The sequence below is a fragment of the Sprattus sprattus genome (assembly GCF_963457725.1).
Source record: "Sprattus sprattus genome assembly, chromosome: 7".
Taxonomy (NCBI): domain Eukaryota; kingdom Metazoa; phylum Chordata; class Actinopteri; order Clupeiformes; family Clupeidae; genus Sprattus; species Sprattus sprattus.
This window is the reverse complement of record NC_137926.1, coordinates 4,777,153-4,794,049: the sequence shown is the minus strand read 5'-3', so window position 1 is coordinate 4,794,049 and position 16,897 is coordinate 4,777,153. Positions and strand designations below refer to the sequence as shown.

Below are 16,897 nucleotides of genomic sequence, written 5' to 3'. Positions count from 1 at the left end.
CTGCACTTTGTGTCTGTTTTATAGAGCATATGCCTTTTTCTTCTCATGGTAGGCAAACAAATGCATTGCTGTTCGATCACTGCAAAGGGAACCTGTCATGAAAAGAACTGATAAAGCGGTCTGATAATGCAAGTTACTGCTCATATGCAGTTTCTGACTGTGATACTTCGAGGACAACCGCAAGACTTCCCCAGTTATACATTCTCAGTTATAATTTTCTATATCATGACTCAATCTATGGAAAGCACATTAAACGGTGGCATCCCCAGGAAATACCCGCGTCTTATTATGACACGCATTAATCCTCCACTGTGCGCTGTGGAGCAGGTCTATATAAAGTACTCTATCCATCTTAAGGGAAAGGTCAGATAGATAAGCTGCACATTAATGGCGCGATGAAGCGCTCGGATACAGCCAGCCGCAGATTTGGTTATGAGATGAGACATGAGGAAGGGAGTGCACTGTACTGCCAGGGCTCAGTGTGAGATGTGCTTGGTTAGTGACCCTTATCTCCCTCTGGAACGAAATACTGTTTTCTGATTGGCTAATGGGGTGTACATTAAGTTCGTATAACCGGACACCTTGGACGTAGTCCCAGTAGAAACGTTAAATCGCCGTTCCATATCAATGCTCATGAATGGTTACCATTGACAACCAACGTAACGTTTTTTTTTTCTTCAAAAAACGCACTACTTTCTCTAACGGGAGCACTAGGCTTCAAATCAAGAATTCATCAGGTTATTATGCATATTAAATTTCCTAAAGATAAAGGAAATTCTAAATAATAATAATAATAATAAAAACATTTTTGGATGTTGTAAACGGGAGATAAGCGGGCCTCCGAGCTGTCCAGTTCTACGAAGTTAATGGACTTCTGCGGACCAACACCACTCCGCTCCGCGTCGTGGTGTTCTTTGCCCCGCAGCGTCCATTAACTTCGTAGAACTGGACAGCTCGTCGGCCGTTATCCCTTACATTTACACCTCTTCCTATACAAAGGAACCAGTTTTTGTTGAACTCTTAACCCTTCTAGCCCCAAGGTGCCCCGCACCTCTAAAACTAGATATCATTTTAGTGTCTTTATATTTCATTTCAATACAAAACTTTGTTTTACTACATTCCTTTTAGTCTCATTATATTATTGCTAAGTTGTTCTAGAATATAATCATAAATGCCACTTTTGCCTCATGGTTTTTAGTTAGGTGAAATATACAAAAATATCAGGCATGGCAAACTACCTAACAGAGTCAAAAAAAGCCCTTGGGGTTGGAAGTGTTAATATATATATAAAGATTTGAAACGTTTTGTACTGTCTTAAGCTAGTTGTACTATTGTTGTGTTATATGTTGTCCCTCGTTGCACCAACATCAAATTCCGTTGTTTGCAAATACAATGACAAAAAAGGCTTTTCTATTTCTATAAACACCACCCCTAATAAGTTAGAAAGGCAAAAACATTGCTGAGAATCTTTTGTTGAACTACGTTTAAATCGATTGGCCGCTTCTCTGAGATTGTTTGTGTCAGTTACATACCAAGACAGAAGCAGGCAAACAAATTTTGCTTCATCAACCACATTCTAGTCCTGTTTGGATGGAGCTTTAAACCACTGGAAATGGAACCTCGCAACGTTTTTGAACCTCTGTTTGACTATTACCTTTTTAGGGGGGGCCATAGTTTTGAAAGATTCATTGTCTTGCACTTGGCAAGCAAATGTCTTGAATTTAGGGGGGATGTTTTCTCTTTGACTGTGCTGGATTGCCTTGATGTTGTTTTTAATGGCCACAAGATGGCAGCAGTCCGCAGAACACAATGTAGGCCAATGTGTCGTAAAAGCGTGCCATGCTGCCGGCACAGTGTGCAAGTGTACTGCCATGCTGCCGGCCAGGGGCGTAACTATAGGGGGTGCAGCAGGTGCGGGTGCACCTGGGCCTGTGGGTCTTGGGGGCCTGTAGTCGGGGCCTGTAGACAAATTTATGTCAATCTAAATTGGGGTACGGGACTGTAAAATGTTTGGGACCCACTGCCTTACGCCACTGACTAGGGCTCGTCATAATAGCCTGCACCTGGGCCTGTCGTAACTACGTTACGCCACTGCTGCCTGCACAGTGTGCAAGTGTACTGCCATGCTGCCTAGACAGTGTGCAAGTGTACTGCCATGCTGCCTAGACAGTGTGCAAGTCAGTGTACTGCCATGCTGCCTGCACAGTGTGCCAGTGTACTGCCATGCTGCCTAGACAGTGTGCAAGTGTACTGCCATGCTGCCTGCACAGTGTGCAAGTGTACTGCCATGCTGCCTGCACAGTGTGCAAGTGTACTGCCATGCTGCCTGCACAGTAGGGATGGGAACCGAGAACCGGGTCTTGTTTAGAACCGGTTCCCAATGAGCCGAATCTTTGGAATCGTTAGCCAAATTCATAACCGGGTCTGTTAACGGGTCTATGTGCCGTTTGCGCATGCGCGAACTCTTAATAATAATCAGACCGCAGCAGAAATGGCAACTCGACAGAAGCGATCTAAAGTGTGGCTTTATTTCACCCGAACGGATGCAACCACGGTCACTTGTAACCTCTGTAAAAAAATGTATTTCCTCAAAGGGAGGAAGTACATCTACCATGAATAAGCACTTGAGCACACATGGTATAAAATTACAAGAATGTCATGTTTTCGATGCCAGCAGCAGCTCAACTAACGTCGGCGCTTCATCCCTAACTTGCCAAGGTAAACTCCTCAAAATGTTTTATCATAAGTCATAACGGTGTTACTCGTGTGTTATCAGCAAACGTTTGTGTTTTCGTGTTAACCATAACTAAACTTAGCATTGAATTGCTTAACAGAATGGGCGATGTTGGACATTGTCATATATTATATATAACTTACATAACTAGGCTAGCTTAACTGTAGAATCTTCTATTTTCAGCCGTTGGCTAGAGGCAGGGGCAGTGCTTGCCTCCCCTCTGTTGGTTCTGGTTAGGCTGTACAAAAGACTCCGTTAATAATAACGCGTGCAGCTCCCTCAGTTTGACAGTTCGATATTGATAAGTTTCTCGGAGCCAATTCAGTGGCAGCAATAGCTAAGTGTTAAATATACTGAGTGCCTAGTTTGTACATGATACAAGTAAGTATGTTTCAGTACGTGATTGTGTTTGTAGTGGACTCTACATTGCTATTAGAAGCGTTAAGCATAATAGTTCGCTATTAGCAATACAACCAAGCAACCTACAAGAAAATATACAGTCAAGCTGGAGACACAATTAGCCCTGAGCGATCGCGTATCCTCCCAGAGAAGGCAGACATGCAAATTTTTCTGCACAAAAATTGTAAATAGTCGTGAACGTTTATATTAAACAGAACACATTTTATTTAAGTTATGTAAGTTTTATTTAAATGTGTATGTAAACATTCTAAAAATGTATATAAAAGAACATTAATGTAAAAAACCCGTTTGTGCTCTTTTTTCACCCCTTACCCAATTATAAGAATCGTTAAGGGAATCGATAAGGAATCGGTTCGATAAGCAGGAATCGATAAGGAACCGGAATCGTTAAAATCTTATCGGTTCTCATCCCTACTGCACAGTGTGCAAGTGTACTGCCATGCTGCCTGCACAGTGTGCCAGTGTACTGCCATGCTGCCTGCACAGTGTGACAGTGTACTGCCATGCTGCCTGCACAGTGTGCAAGTCAGTGTACTGCCATGCTGCCTAGACAGTGTGCAAGTGTACTGCCATGCTGCCTGCACAGTGTGCCAGTGTACTTCCAGTTCTGTCTTACTGCTGACCTCTGTCAGACTGTCTGTCAGCATTAAAATAAACGACTGCTCACAACGTGTCAAAGCCCAACCGTATCTGTAGTGGATTTGTAACCATTACAGGTTAATTGCTGCAATTGACTTTACACCTCTCCACTGACGTAGCCATGGTTGCTAAACTACGGTGGGGGTTGCACCGCTTTTGTGCTTCAAGGAATTTAACTGCATTGTAAACTAGCATTTAGCAACTAGGGTTAAATATGCGGTCACTTGGTTCACAGTTCTACTTCACAGTCCTTTTGCAACATCAGCTCAGAAGCTCGTATAAATCCCCTGTATGTGACTAATGTTCTTCATCTGGTGCAACTGAAAGCTATTTCGATGTCCATGGCACCTATTGTCTACCAGCAAATGTCAGTCAGTGCAACTCTCTCAGTCCCCTTTCAAATACAGCGCTACTGAAGGCATGTCGATTTATAAAAGCAATAAAAGGGTAAAACATCCAAGGGGGTGAATACTTTTGCGAGTACCACTGTAGGTAAGCAAATTTTGCCAATATCATTTTAAGCCGTTGCTGCCACGCCCCCGCCCCCTGATCGCAAATATATATATTTCCTTCGGGGGGCAACTTAAGTCGAGGAGGGCAAACGGGCAGTTGCCCGAGCAACCTTAGCCCACTCCTGTGTAGGTGCACCCAAACGCAGATCAAGGCGCTGGTTAGACATGGCACACTGAGGTGAGGTACAGCTTTATTACCACCACGTATTGGGGCAGATGATTGAACTGTAGCCATAATGACTTTTGTGGTGTTAGTACAGAGAGTTCCCAACCCACATTCAAGTGTACCCTTTAACGCAGTGGTTCTTAACCTTATTGGAGGTACTGAACCTTGCAAGCTTCATCAGTGCATTCACCGAACCCTTCGTAATTGGAAAAATAAAAATATAATTTCTTCAAAACATAGGTACAGTATATATAAAAAACGCCCCTACATTGCTAGTGTGACCCTGGCTATACTGTGTTTGTCTTGACCCCTGCCGAACCCCTGAGAGTGACTCAACGAACCCCTGGGGTTTCGATCGAACCCAGGTTAAGAACCACTGCTTTAACGGCTCAAAGTGCTGGGTCAGCAGTGCTGTTCAGCGGTGATCTGCGAGTGGAGACAAACACTCAGTGTGCCACGTCCATGTGCTGGGTCAGCAGTGCTGCTCAGCAGTGATCTGCGAGTGGAAAGAAACAGGAACACTGTTGTTTCCCTGGACCCTGCCCACCCCTTGGAGCACACGGGGCCTAGGGATTAGGGTCGGGGGTTTCAGGGAGAGAGCAGCGTCCACGTGTTGTTCTGTACGGCCGCCACACTTTGAGGGGGTTTACTCGTGGACGAGGGCCACTTGGAGGAAACAAAAGCCTGAGAGGGATAAGCGGGGAAGTCAGCACGAGGTTGGACTCGAGAGGGGATGGCTGAGGTGAGATGAGCGCCGACGTGAGGAGAGTTAACGGCAGAGACACATGGAGTCGCACATGTGAAGTTGAGCAGAATGCGACCTCACTGATCTGACGTGGAGGTGTATGCACGTCTTCAGCGCTCTCCAATAATAAACCTTAATATTAACCAAAAGCCAGAGTCTACTGTTGGCATATGATCAACGTTATAACCATACAATATAATCATATAATGTTATACCCTCTTTAGTAGGCCCACGGAGAGAACAGCATCATAAAGGCATAAACACAATCTCATCATATTCTGTTTGCATTATCTGGCAATTGAAGTATATATCCCCTTGGAAGCAAAACAGTATCTTCAAAATGCCTCCTCCACGTGACAGCTGAGTTTGTTCGGGAGTGTATACAAGGACTTCCTGACGTAGTCACAGAAGCAAGATGGCAAGCTGCCATTCTCTGTTTACATGCATTAATATAGAAGGCCGTTGCCGGGCAGTGCCTAAAGAAAGCAGTGTCATGGCTTTAAAAAGCAGTTCCCTAATCGCTCAGGTGTCATCTGTAAATAGACAATATCACTGTAAGCAGTGTCTCTGACTGATGCCAAAAAGCCAGGTGGCCTTGTAGCGAGAAGAAGAGCATTAACCCAGGTGAGTCTGGGCCTAGAAGTGTTCACAAAGTGAAGCTAATTAAATATTATTTGTTTATATTGTTTGTTTCTTTTGGCATCATCAATGGCAATTCCTTTTTTGTCTTTGTATCTTTTATGTGCTCCAAGATCCCAGTCTTTTCCACTGTCTATATTTGGTACAGCCTATGTATTATATATTGGACAAAAGCCAGTTGCTACGATGTGAGACAATAACAGTCTTAATCTGCATTCCTCCTAATGGGCTATTGTAAACAATCAACAGAGAAATATGCTCAAAAACTGTCATGACCATAAAAAGTACAGATTGACATACATTTTGAGTTAAGGTTAGGATAGGATTATGGTCAAGGTAATATGACTTAATTGGTAGGTGAGATTTAGGCTCACTACTAACTACTAACAGTTGAATATCACGAGAAAGATCATTGAAATAAAGATTGTTTTGTTGTGTGAATAAACCTGAACACCTGAATATGTTCAATTGAAAAATGTCCCAATAATGACATAATATGCTTGACTGTCATGTTCCGAGTTATGTAGCTATCCATGTGAACCACGGCTTCCTCTGAACATAAACTCTGACATAACAGGGCCATAGGAACAGAACCACACAAAGACACACACACATGCATGCGTGCGCTCGCACACACAGACACATGCACACACACACACACATAGACCCCATTTGCACCAATCATTTCCAGACTGTCTTTGCTTGTAATGCCAATTAATCGGCTGTTTAATGCCAAATATAATGCAAATGGCAGATAGCAATACTGAGGTCACATGGACTCATAGACAGACCATAGTCACCAGATCTGTACAGAGGAGGTCAGACACAGATAGCCCAAAGTAGTCTGACCAAAATAATCCCGCTGTTTGTCAATATCCAGACACAAATAGCTCCCATTGTGTAAGAGCACACAGACACACACACACACACACACACACACACACACAATCAGTCGCTCATGTGTAACTAATCGGGTTTGAAGTTCCAGAGCTACACAATTCTAACAGGCAATTGCTAAATGTCACTATTATATATATATAATATAAGCACCTTGAGGCAATTGAAATTGAATTGAAATATTACGCTTTACACTCAAATAGTAATTGAGTAATTACACAAAATAATTCAGGTGTCAATACTATAAACAAGGTCAAACGTTTGTAGGTTTACCAAGCATATTTATTAGTTTGTGCAGTGTACTAACTCAACCCAAATGGATTCTCACTCTGGTCACTGTCTATATTCATCAACTGATCGCGTATGCTTTGGTATCCTATGGCAAACTTTTCAAACTATATGAAACTGTTGTTGTAAAGTCCTCAGAGGTTTTTATCATCACATCATGAACAAATATGAAGACTATGAGGCTCCATAATGTGAAATACTAGCACTATGGGTGAAGTCTTTGTCGGCATCCTGATAAATAAAGTATACTAATAGTTAATAATGGTCACTGTTACTCCATCATGGTATTTTGAGGAAATAAAAAGATGCGTTGAGTACAAAATATAAAATGACTCCCAAATGATATATACTACTATTAATGGTAATAATAATCTCCTATCATGCACAAACAGTGCAACATCTACAATCTATAATCATATATGTGTGTCTGATAAATCCAAACATGTGATTGGATAGGCATTACTTCAAGTCCTTACATAACTGAAAAAAATGCAAAACCCTCAGCCATTACACAACCGGAAAAGACACTGTCATAGACATAAACACGGAGTAATTATAGAGGAATGGCTATGAGTTTCAACGTGTCCCTTTAAAGGCCACAGACTTGAGATGAGACGGATGAAATGAGTGCCACATGAGGTGAGAACACTGCACACACACACACACACACACACACACACACACACACACACACACACACACACACACACACACACACACACACACACACACACACCTAACACACACACACACACACACACACACACACATGAGGTGAGAACACTGCACACACACACACACACACACACACAGACACACACACACACACACACACACACACAAACACACACACGAGGTGAGAACACTGCCGGGCGCAATAACAAAGGGATTACATAACAGACGAGGAAAGCTGCTTGGGTAACCATGGTTATGCCCATCACATCGAAGTGGCAGACGGCCAGTAGCAGCTGGCGGAAATGGGGTGGGTGGGGGGCGGGGGGGTCACAGAAATAGCCCTCAGGATCGTTTGAAACCGATCGACTGACTGAATGGATCAGCCTCAATACCTTCACCCAATCAGACATTTGAGGAAATTATTTTGTAAATGAACACACAGATTCAAATTTACAACAGTGTGGGGTCCTTTAATATTAATTTAATAAAGTCTGCTGCATTGCTCTGTGATGATACTATTCCAGCCACTCAATGAGCCACTGAACACTTTTCTGTGTATTTAACAATGTCTGTGCTGCACAACTCCAGTTCTGCCAATGTGATGCATTAGGCGACAAGCCAGCAGTCAACCCAAAGGCTTGAAATAGTTAATCTGAACAGTCACTAAGCAGACAAGACAGTTGCAATGATTTTTGTTTTTGTAACATCTGCTATTATTACCTAAAAAGCCTTGTTGTTTGGAGTCGCGTCCCTGTGTCTGTTAGTTGTTACATAAAGACTTAATTGTTTTTACGGCAAACATGGGAGGGTTCAGCGAGAGAGAAGCCAGCTTACAGTAAGGATTTCTACAACCAGCTTATCCTTAGATTTAAGCACCTTATTTAGTTACAAGAAGTGAAAATAATCAATAAGCCCATCTATGGCAGGAATATAAAAGGGCGTCCCAGACAGAGAGACAACACAGGCAGGTGGAAAGCAACAGAGAGTGCATCCACACAGCAGAAACTTGACTTATTCTTTGGTTTTGATCAAACCAAACAAGCAGGTAAGGTTCCCTGTGGTTTACGGATTGGAGATGAGAGCAGGGCTTGGGTTGTGGGTGGTTGGGGTTGGCTTCAGTCTGTGAGCGAGATGTTATGTTTTAGATCGGCTCGGCTTTTGGGTTGCGATTTTGTGCTGCCGATGGCTTTTGGTGCATTCGCAGTTCCCTGAAAACCCTCTCTACTTGAGAGTCTGGTTTGCATTGTGTTGTTGTTTACTACTGTCTGCGATGTCAGCTGCCTGTACGCAACATATGTCCTAACAACAGGATCATGTACTGAGGAACTAATTTACAGTTAACGTTTTAAAACTCGAGAGAGTTAACAACAGCATTTTCCGCATCATGCCTTGGTCGCATTGTTCACCATCACTTGTCTTCTTTGCCACACAGAATGGAATACTACAAGTTCGCTCTGCTCGTTGTGCTGCTCTCCTACGTCGAGCGCTGCTGGTCCGCTTCATGTGTGGTGGACACTTTCACGGTCAAGGAGGACTTCGACCCCAAGAGGGTGAGTCTGAAGTTATGAGAAAACTACTACCTTTCCCTGTCTGTAGGGACACTTGAAGGGGGCTGAAATGCTGTATTTTCCCCTCTGGCTCTCTGCTTGTCTGAGTAGCATACAGTACCAGTCAAAAGTTTGTACACACCTTCTCATTTTTGGAGAAGTTTTTTCTTTGCTTTTATTATTTTCTAAATGGTAGATAACACTTTTTTTGGTTTAGTACATCATTCCATATGTGTTCTTTCCTAGTTTAAATGTCTTCAGTATTAATCAACAATGTAGAAAATAATAAAAGTAAAGAAAACACTTATCCAAAAAAATTAAAGGTGCGTCAAAACTTTTGACTGGAACTGTAAGTACAGGCTGTGGGCTTTCCTCGGTTAAACCCCCGACTCCTTGTGTTCTTCTGCAGTATGCTGGCAAGTGGTACGCCCAGCAGAAGAAGGACCCCGAGGGCCTCTTCCTGCAGGACAACATCTCTGCCGAGTACACCATCGATGACGACGGCACCATGACTGCCTCTTCCAAGGGCCGTGTCACCCTCTTCGGGTAAGCTGTAGACCCCATTTGTGATGTGCTTATGAAAAGAATAAGCAGTATTTATTGTTACACCAGGTTTTATTGCTCTTAGCTTGATTGTTCTCTCCCTTGTGCGTCGCTTTGGACAAAAGCGTCTGCTACATGAGTAAATGTAAATGTAAATGTAAATGCTTAAAAACAAAACGTAATGGACGGGTTGACGGGATGGAGTTTCCCCCCCCTTGGAGTCTCTGTTACTTCAGTTTAGCATCAATGCTAATGTTCGCTGGATTTGTTTGTGTGTTTGGTCACAGATTCTGGGTTGTGTGCGCTGACATGGCTGCCCAGTACACCGTGCCCGACGCCACCGCCCCCGGCAAGATGTTCATGAACTACCAGGGCCTGGCCAGCTACCTGTCCAGCGGCGGTAAGCCATCATCACAAAATAAAGCACAAGAGCCTTCCATTGTCTGCAACGTTGCCATCTTCCTGCCATTTTTTCTGTGCTGAGTTTTGTGCTCCTTTGTCGCTCTCCAGGTGACAACTACTGGATCATTGACACCGACTATGACAACTACGCCATCACCTATGCCTGCCGCACTGTGAAGGACGACGGCACCTGCGAGGATGGCTATGCCCTGATCTTCTCCCGCAACCCCCGCGGCCTGCCCCCAGCAATCCAGCGTCTGGTGCGCCAGAAGCAGGAGGAGATCTGCATGGCCGGCCAGTTCCAGCCAGTCCTCCAGTCCGGTAAGCGTCTCACACAGCTTGGGAGCCGGTGGCATGAACTCATCATTTATGAACGCACAACTTTCTAAGTCAACTGAATACTTTTGAAGTCAACTTAATACTTTCAAAGTCATCCGAATATTTTCTTATCCAACTGAATACTTTCTAAGTCATCTGAATATTTTCTTATCCAACTGAATACTTTCTAAGTCATCTGAATATCTTTTTAAGTCAACTGAATACTTTCAAAGTCATCTGAATACTTTCTAAGTCATCTGAATATCATTTAAAGTCAACTTCATACTTTCAAAGTTAACTTAATACTTTCTAAGTCATCTGAATTCTTTCTAAGTCATCTGAATACTTTTTAAAATCAACTGAATACTTTTTAAGCCAATGTTGAAATGGCACCATGAGGACTAAACCACTTGTCTGACCTCCCTCTCTCGTCTCTGTGTTTGTGTCTCGCCCACAGGAGCTTGCTAAGCGCCTTCAGAGGGATTCCTTCGGCATGCGGGCATGGGAGGGGGCATCCAGGGCGATAGTGGTGCTTGAGAGATGCGTATAGCAAGATGAACATTGGGAAGAAGCCATTTGTGATTTACTCTCTCAAGGGAAACTTGTTGTGTTGTACCAAGTGACTGTGACAAATAAAACATTTTTAATCAAATCAAACATTCTGGTGTTGCCCTAGTGATTTCATGGAGGTATTCAGTTAGACTTTCCAGTTTATATCAGCTGTAGATTGATGTGGATTTACTGGGTCAATATGTTATTACTTTTCGAACATATACCATCACATGAATAGTAATCTTAATAAACATTTTATGAATAATAGTTATTTCACTTTGTAGTAGTTAAAAAAAAAAAAAAAAGTTAACAAATCTGCATTTTTAGCAAATATTCTTTCAGTTGCCATTACAGTTACATAACTTTATGCTCACCAACCTAAAAACTACTATGTGCCAATGGTTTACTCTGAGAGAGAGACTGAGATAGAGACGAGAGAGAGAAAGGTCTAATCTCATTTGTAAACAAAAGCGCTTGAAAAGGTCAAGGTTCATAGTCATGACAAGCCCACCTCTATAGGAGAATGTGACAGGTGTCTAGTCTAAAAAAAAGATCATCATCCACTTAAGATTGTACGGTTGGTTAGCAGCAGATAATTATGGCAAATGACGTTGGGCAACTCCTGGCGCCAACCGTGTAGAGTCTTCCAGAGAACCACAAGTTACAATCATCAGTACAATATTACACAACACCCTCCAGTCCAATTAGAAGCTCTATGTGAAGCTTTTAAAATAATTTCTTTCGATGTTTATGTTGAAACATCCCTTAAAAAGCCACCTACAACATTACTTGCAGGGGGGATACACTAATGTAGCCTGAAAATGTGATGATGAATGTTAAATCAACAAAGTCAAAGTCGTGCAAGGATATCATCAAAATGGTATACATACAATATCATTAGTCAACCCTGTGACCGTTTTTGCCTTGTTGACCCAAGAGAGGATGGGTATCTTTGGATAGGAAAAAGAAAACTGGTCAGTGACCGGTGACTCAGCCTCAGCATCTATTTTCTTCAGCTTCTGTCCTCTTGAAGCCTTGAGCCCATACATATCAGTTAGTACACCTGGGCAGCTCTCTGCCCTCCACAGCCAAAGGCTGAGGCCCTGGATCACCTAAAGTCTATCGTCACGCCACTCTTTAGTGGGAGTTTGTCTCTGATCCATTTCTGCGCCTGCACTGAACCCTCGGCTAAAGCCGTCTACCACCCGGATTACGGGTTCGAGGTTCCAAGCTGTCTCGGAATGTTATGCACAACGAAGAGATAAACACAAATTGGGCCAAAGAGGTTAAGTGTTGGTGAGGAAAACAACCGCGTAGTTCGACAAAGATTGACTTGAAAAGTAGTTCCTTTGCTGAGTTTCAGGAAGTACATTGTAGACCATGATGTGGGTAGTGCCCATGTCTTGGGTACATGCAAATCTGAACTCCATTCAGAGAAACATTCTGTGTGTTTGGGATGCAGTATTTTTTGTTTGTTTCCATTAGTTGTTAACTACTGCAATACACATTCCTGTCGCGTTGCGGTATCATCTGATGTGATATAACTATAATCATTCAGAGAATAAACCATGTTTGAAATGGAGTTCAATGCAGGGAAACCAGATTTACACGGTTATATACCTGAGCTGTTTCAAGCTCGGCCATAGTACAAAATCCCAGAGGATGCTGGGTTTACTAGGGGCGACAGTGGTACAGGAGGTAAAGTCGCTTAGTAATCAAAAGGTTTCTAGTTCGATTCCCTGTCGAACAGCCTTGCGCAAGACACTGAACCTCTAGTTGCTCCTGATGTGCAGTGTGCCATCAGTGTAAATGTAAAATGTGCACACATCCTTGTAAGCCGCTTTGGATAATAGCGTCTGCTAAATGACGAAATGTAAAATGTAAATGTACTATTGCTGGGGCCTACTGGGTTTCTGGGACCAGATGGCTCCCTTCACCCCAGACGGCAGATTGCACTGTCCGAGACGATGAAAGCATCTGATGAACAAGACCTTAAGGAGAGGACAGGGCTCATTATGTAATCAGATTTAAAAGCTCAGGCAAAACTCTGGCCAGGGTGGGTGTATGCAAGCAATAAGAAACACTCCATAAGGTCTACCTGTGTGTATCAGAGAAGGGTGCCATCATCATTTACCAGTGTGGTTGAACAAATACAGTTTCCACACATCAGTGGACAAATAGGACCTGGGCTCGCCCTGTTTCAGAACCACACCACACCAGATCCGGTCCAATCTTAGCTTGTTTTCAGGTTGATTTATGCTACACTATATGATATACAGTATCACAAAGCCACCAGCACAGCATTTGTTGCCTACACTGTCAAACTGTCACTGTCAAACCAGGATTTTACAATATTTAACTGAAATATTTCACAATAAATTATCGTATTATAACTTTACGTGCTTTACTGTAATAATCACAATATCATGTTGTAATGTAGAATTTACTGTGAAATCAATATAGACATAGTAATTTACTGTGAAAAAATGATACCCTGATTTCACAGCATGTTAAGGGTTAACAAGTCCTTCAGATGTAAATTGCAATCTACTCCAGTGTATTTTGTAGCTTAGTTAGATAAGGATCTACCCAGATTTGTTAGATAAGGATAAGGCCTTTGTAGATTTCGTAGATAAGGTAAGGGACACAAGATGGACATGCTTTAACGTCATAAACAGTAAGTGTGTGGTTCATGATTCTTACTTGAGTCCTCACAAGCACGACCCTCTGATCAAGGTTTGACTGCTTTCTTCAAACCTTTGGGTCCCCCTAGTGGTGGGATCATTTGCCTGCCCCTTTTGTCTGGTTGAGTCTGACCCACATGAAATCTGAAAAAAGGTCAACAGGTTTTCATGATCAGAACAAACAAATGCCTTTTTCTTTTCATGCAGACAGTGCCCATAAAGCCTGTCCAATGGGTAACAGTTGAGAAATCATAAACTTTCATTTATAAAAAAAATAAGCCTTATCGCAGTGATCAAACCTTTGAGCTCATGGACAGAACACTTACCAGGGAAAAATTATTGTTCTCCAGAACAACTGCAAAATCAACACAAACTCCGAGAAGACAGTAAGGCCTTTTTTTTCTTTCATTGTTTCAAGTAGCATTAACCTATAGCATTGAAACGTCTTGATCCTTCATATAACAAATTCATTGTTGTAGGTTTTACAGCTAGCCTCTACAATAACGTATTCTTAACTAATTGTGTAATAAGTGATAAGATTGCTGAAGCAAGTGTGAACTTTGATGAGCGTTAATAATAGGCCCTCATAAAAGTGTCAATTTAGCTGATAGATGGCATTAATATCAGTGATGCTATCTCAGTGAAGGTGACGCGACTGTGGTGCAAGCAGAGGATAAAGCAAAGCACAGCATTTTCACACACCCATAAGCACTGATGTGTGAATAGGACACCACACACGCAGATAAGAGTGCTTCCCAAGCACCAGACCTTGCAATAGTTTACCCCAGTTAACGGATTGGCGTGCAAAACATTTATGGTCCGAGATTGTCGGCGGGTTGATTTTTCTCCAGTGAGTGAATGGATAATGATGGGTGTGTATGTCCCCTGAGCACCGGAACACGAGTGGGTTTGGAGACACGAGGCACGCCGCCCGCCCGCCCGCCCGTCTGAACCACACCAAACAGGCCAGCTGGCCCCTCTGAAAATCCCTAGTGATCCCTCAACTGGAAAGTCCGAACTATATGTTCAGAGTTCACAGTTCAAAAGGCCACACCTGCATCACACAAATCCCATTAGTGATCATCATGTTCATGCATCAAATAATAATTTCACGTCGCTGCTGCATAGAAGTATTTGTGTAAGAGCTTCAAACTTGACCTGAAAGTGTCAAGGATGATTCAAATTAGATTTCAAATTATAAATACTGACTGATAACAATGGAAACATCTATACTCTTAAGAGTCGTGACAACTTTGGATTACTTTCCAAAAGAGGCAACATATTTATGAAACTGGTTAGGGTCACAGACTAAATGCCTTGGATTTTATTCCCTTGGATTTAAACAGGAAACTTTATTGTGACTATGGTGTATAGTGTAAAACTAACAATATAACCTCATCAGAAATTAACAAAATCTAACACACAAAAATGCATGTACTGATATATGCATTATTTACAAAGAAAATGTGTGTTTGTCAACACAAGAACTAGTAGCTGTCCTTTAATCAGACCAAAATAGTGCAGTACAAATACAAATTAATCTTTGTCTTTGTCTTTTGCAGTAGTGCAGTACAAATGCTCATTTTTCATTAATCCTTGTCTTTGTCTTGCACTGAAACTGTGCTGACCCATAAAGATAAAGGGCATTTTCTCTCTCTCCCTCTCTCTCTCTCTCTTTCTCTGTCTCTCTCTCTCTTTCTCTTGCACAGCAGGGGGCTCTGTTGCCATAGAGACAAAGCAGGCACCCCACACACACACCCCTCCCTTCTCCGTCTGCCTGTCAGGGATTGGATGTGGCCGAGGCTTGTGTGTGAGATGTGTTTTCCCACAATCCCTTGCTCCATTCATCCAGCCACTGCTCCCCGGAAGACTCAGAGAAGGCATGGCAGATGCATCCATCTCTCCCTCTACGTGCTCCAGTGGTGCGGGTGAGTGGGCTCTTTTATCTGTCGGGCGTTTCTGAAGACGACCCTAATGCTGTGGTCCATTTCATTCAGGCGTTTCTGAAGACGACCCTAATGCTGTTGTCCATTTCATCTTTTATCAGTCAGGCGTTTCTGAAGACGACCCTAATGCTGTGGTCCATTTCAGCGGTGCAGATGGGATTTTTGAACTGGGGGGGACGCTAACATTTTTTAAACGTTATTTACTGATGATTGTCGCCTTACGTAGGGAGAGTGGTGGGGACGGATCAGGGTCACTATGAATCTGGGGGGGACATGTCCCCCTCGTCCCCAGTGCCATCTGCACCCCTGGTCCATTTCATTCAGACAAGAAAGGGAGATGAGGATGCTGCCAAGCCAGTGGAAATACACAGAGCCATCATGGCTTCCTCCATAGAGGCTGAGCCAAACAATGACCCATCTGTCAATAAATGGGTTGCTGGTATACATACAATATGAGAGGTTAATATCAGGCATATGTATTTGTAAGCTCTCTGTGATGTAGGTTGATTAAGAAATCATCTTCTAAATCGATATGTATATATACATTCAAACAAAGGCGAGCATAGCCATGGCTCCCTCACTTGCCATTCATCTGACATGTTTCCTGCCCACACAAATATGTGTGACCCTAATTTCCTTTACCATACTCCCACAAGGCATAACACACTTACAACTAAGAACTAAAAGCTTATTTAGATGGTGCTAAGAATAGTGTTTTGGCCGTAACCAACCCAAGGTTTTATTATTGAAACAGTTGCTTTCCTAAAATCCCCCAAGTCTCCGGTACACTCTCTTCATTATTTCTTAGTGCTACATTTATAACCATAGCACAAGCTGCTATTTGAATTAAACATGAGCACAGTGTGACTGCCATGCAGCTAGATACACTGGTGCTGTCCGTCAATACCAATCACAAACAATGGAGTCATTGTGTTCATGTATAAGGGACTACTGGGGAACAAATAGTCATCATGGTCCTGGCTCTTTTCAAATGTTTTGTCTTTTTTATATGATTATAGACTCCAAATATCTGGGAAAATTCCATTCAACTGTCCCACAAATGTTGTGTTGTTTGGATTGCCCAGGTACTGGTAAGGTAGGAACATAGAAGCATTGTGCGCTAACATCTGGATTTTATGCTTCAGAATCGGCAATGGATTCGCCCCAACATCACAAGATTGGTGGGTCAC

The 16,897-nt window shown here is 42.7% G+C and overlaps 1 protein-coding gene across 1 annotated transcript; it reads left to right on the top strand.

Annotated features, from left to right (window-relative positions):
• Nucleotides 1-9,148: 9,148 nt before the first annotated feature.
• On the top strand, nucleotides 9,149-10,993 carry rbp4l (retinol binding protein 4, like; the record flags this gene model as incomplete). The annotated part of the gene is made up of 5 exons (XM_080842588.1): nucleotides 9,149-9,265; nucleotides 9,672-9,808; nucleotides 10,093-10,205; nucleotides 10,316-10,528; nucleotides 10,983-10,993. The coding sequence occupies 5 exons, from the start codon at nucleotides 9,149-9,151 to the stop codon at nucleotides 10,991-10,993; spliced, it is 591 nt and encodes a 196-aa protein (XP_080698714.1).
• Nucleotides 10,994-16,897: the final 5,904 nt, after the last annotated feature.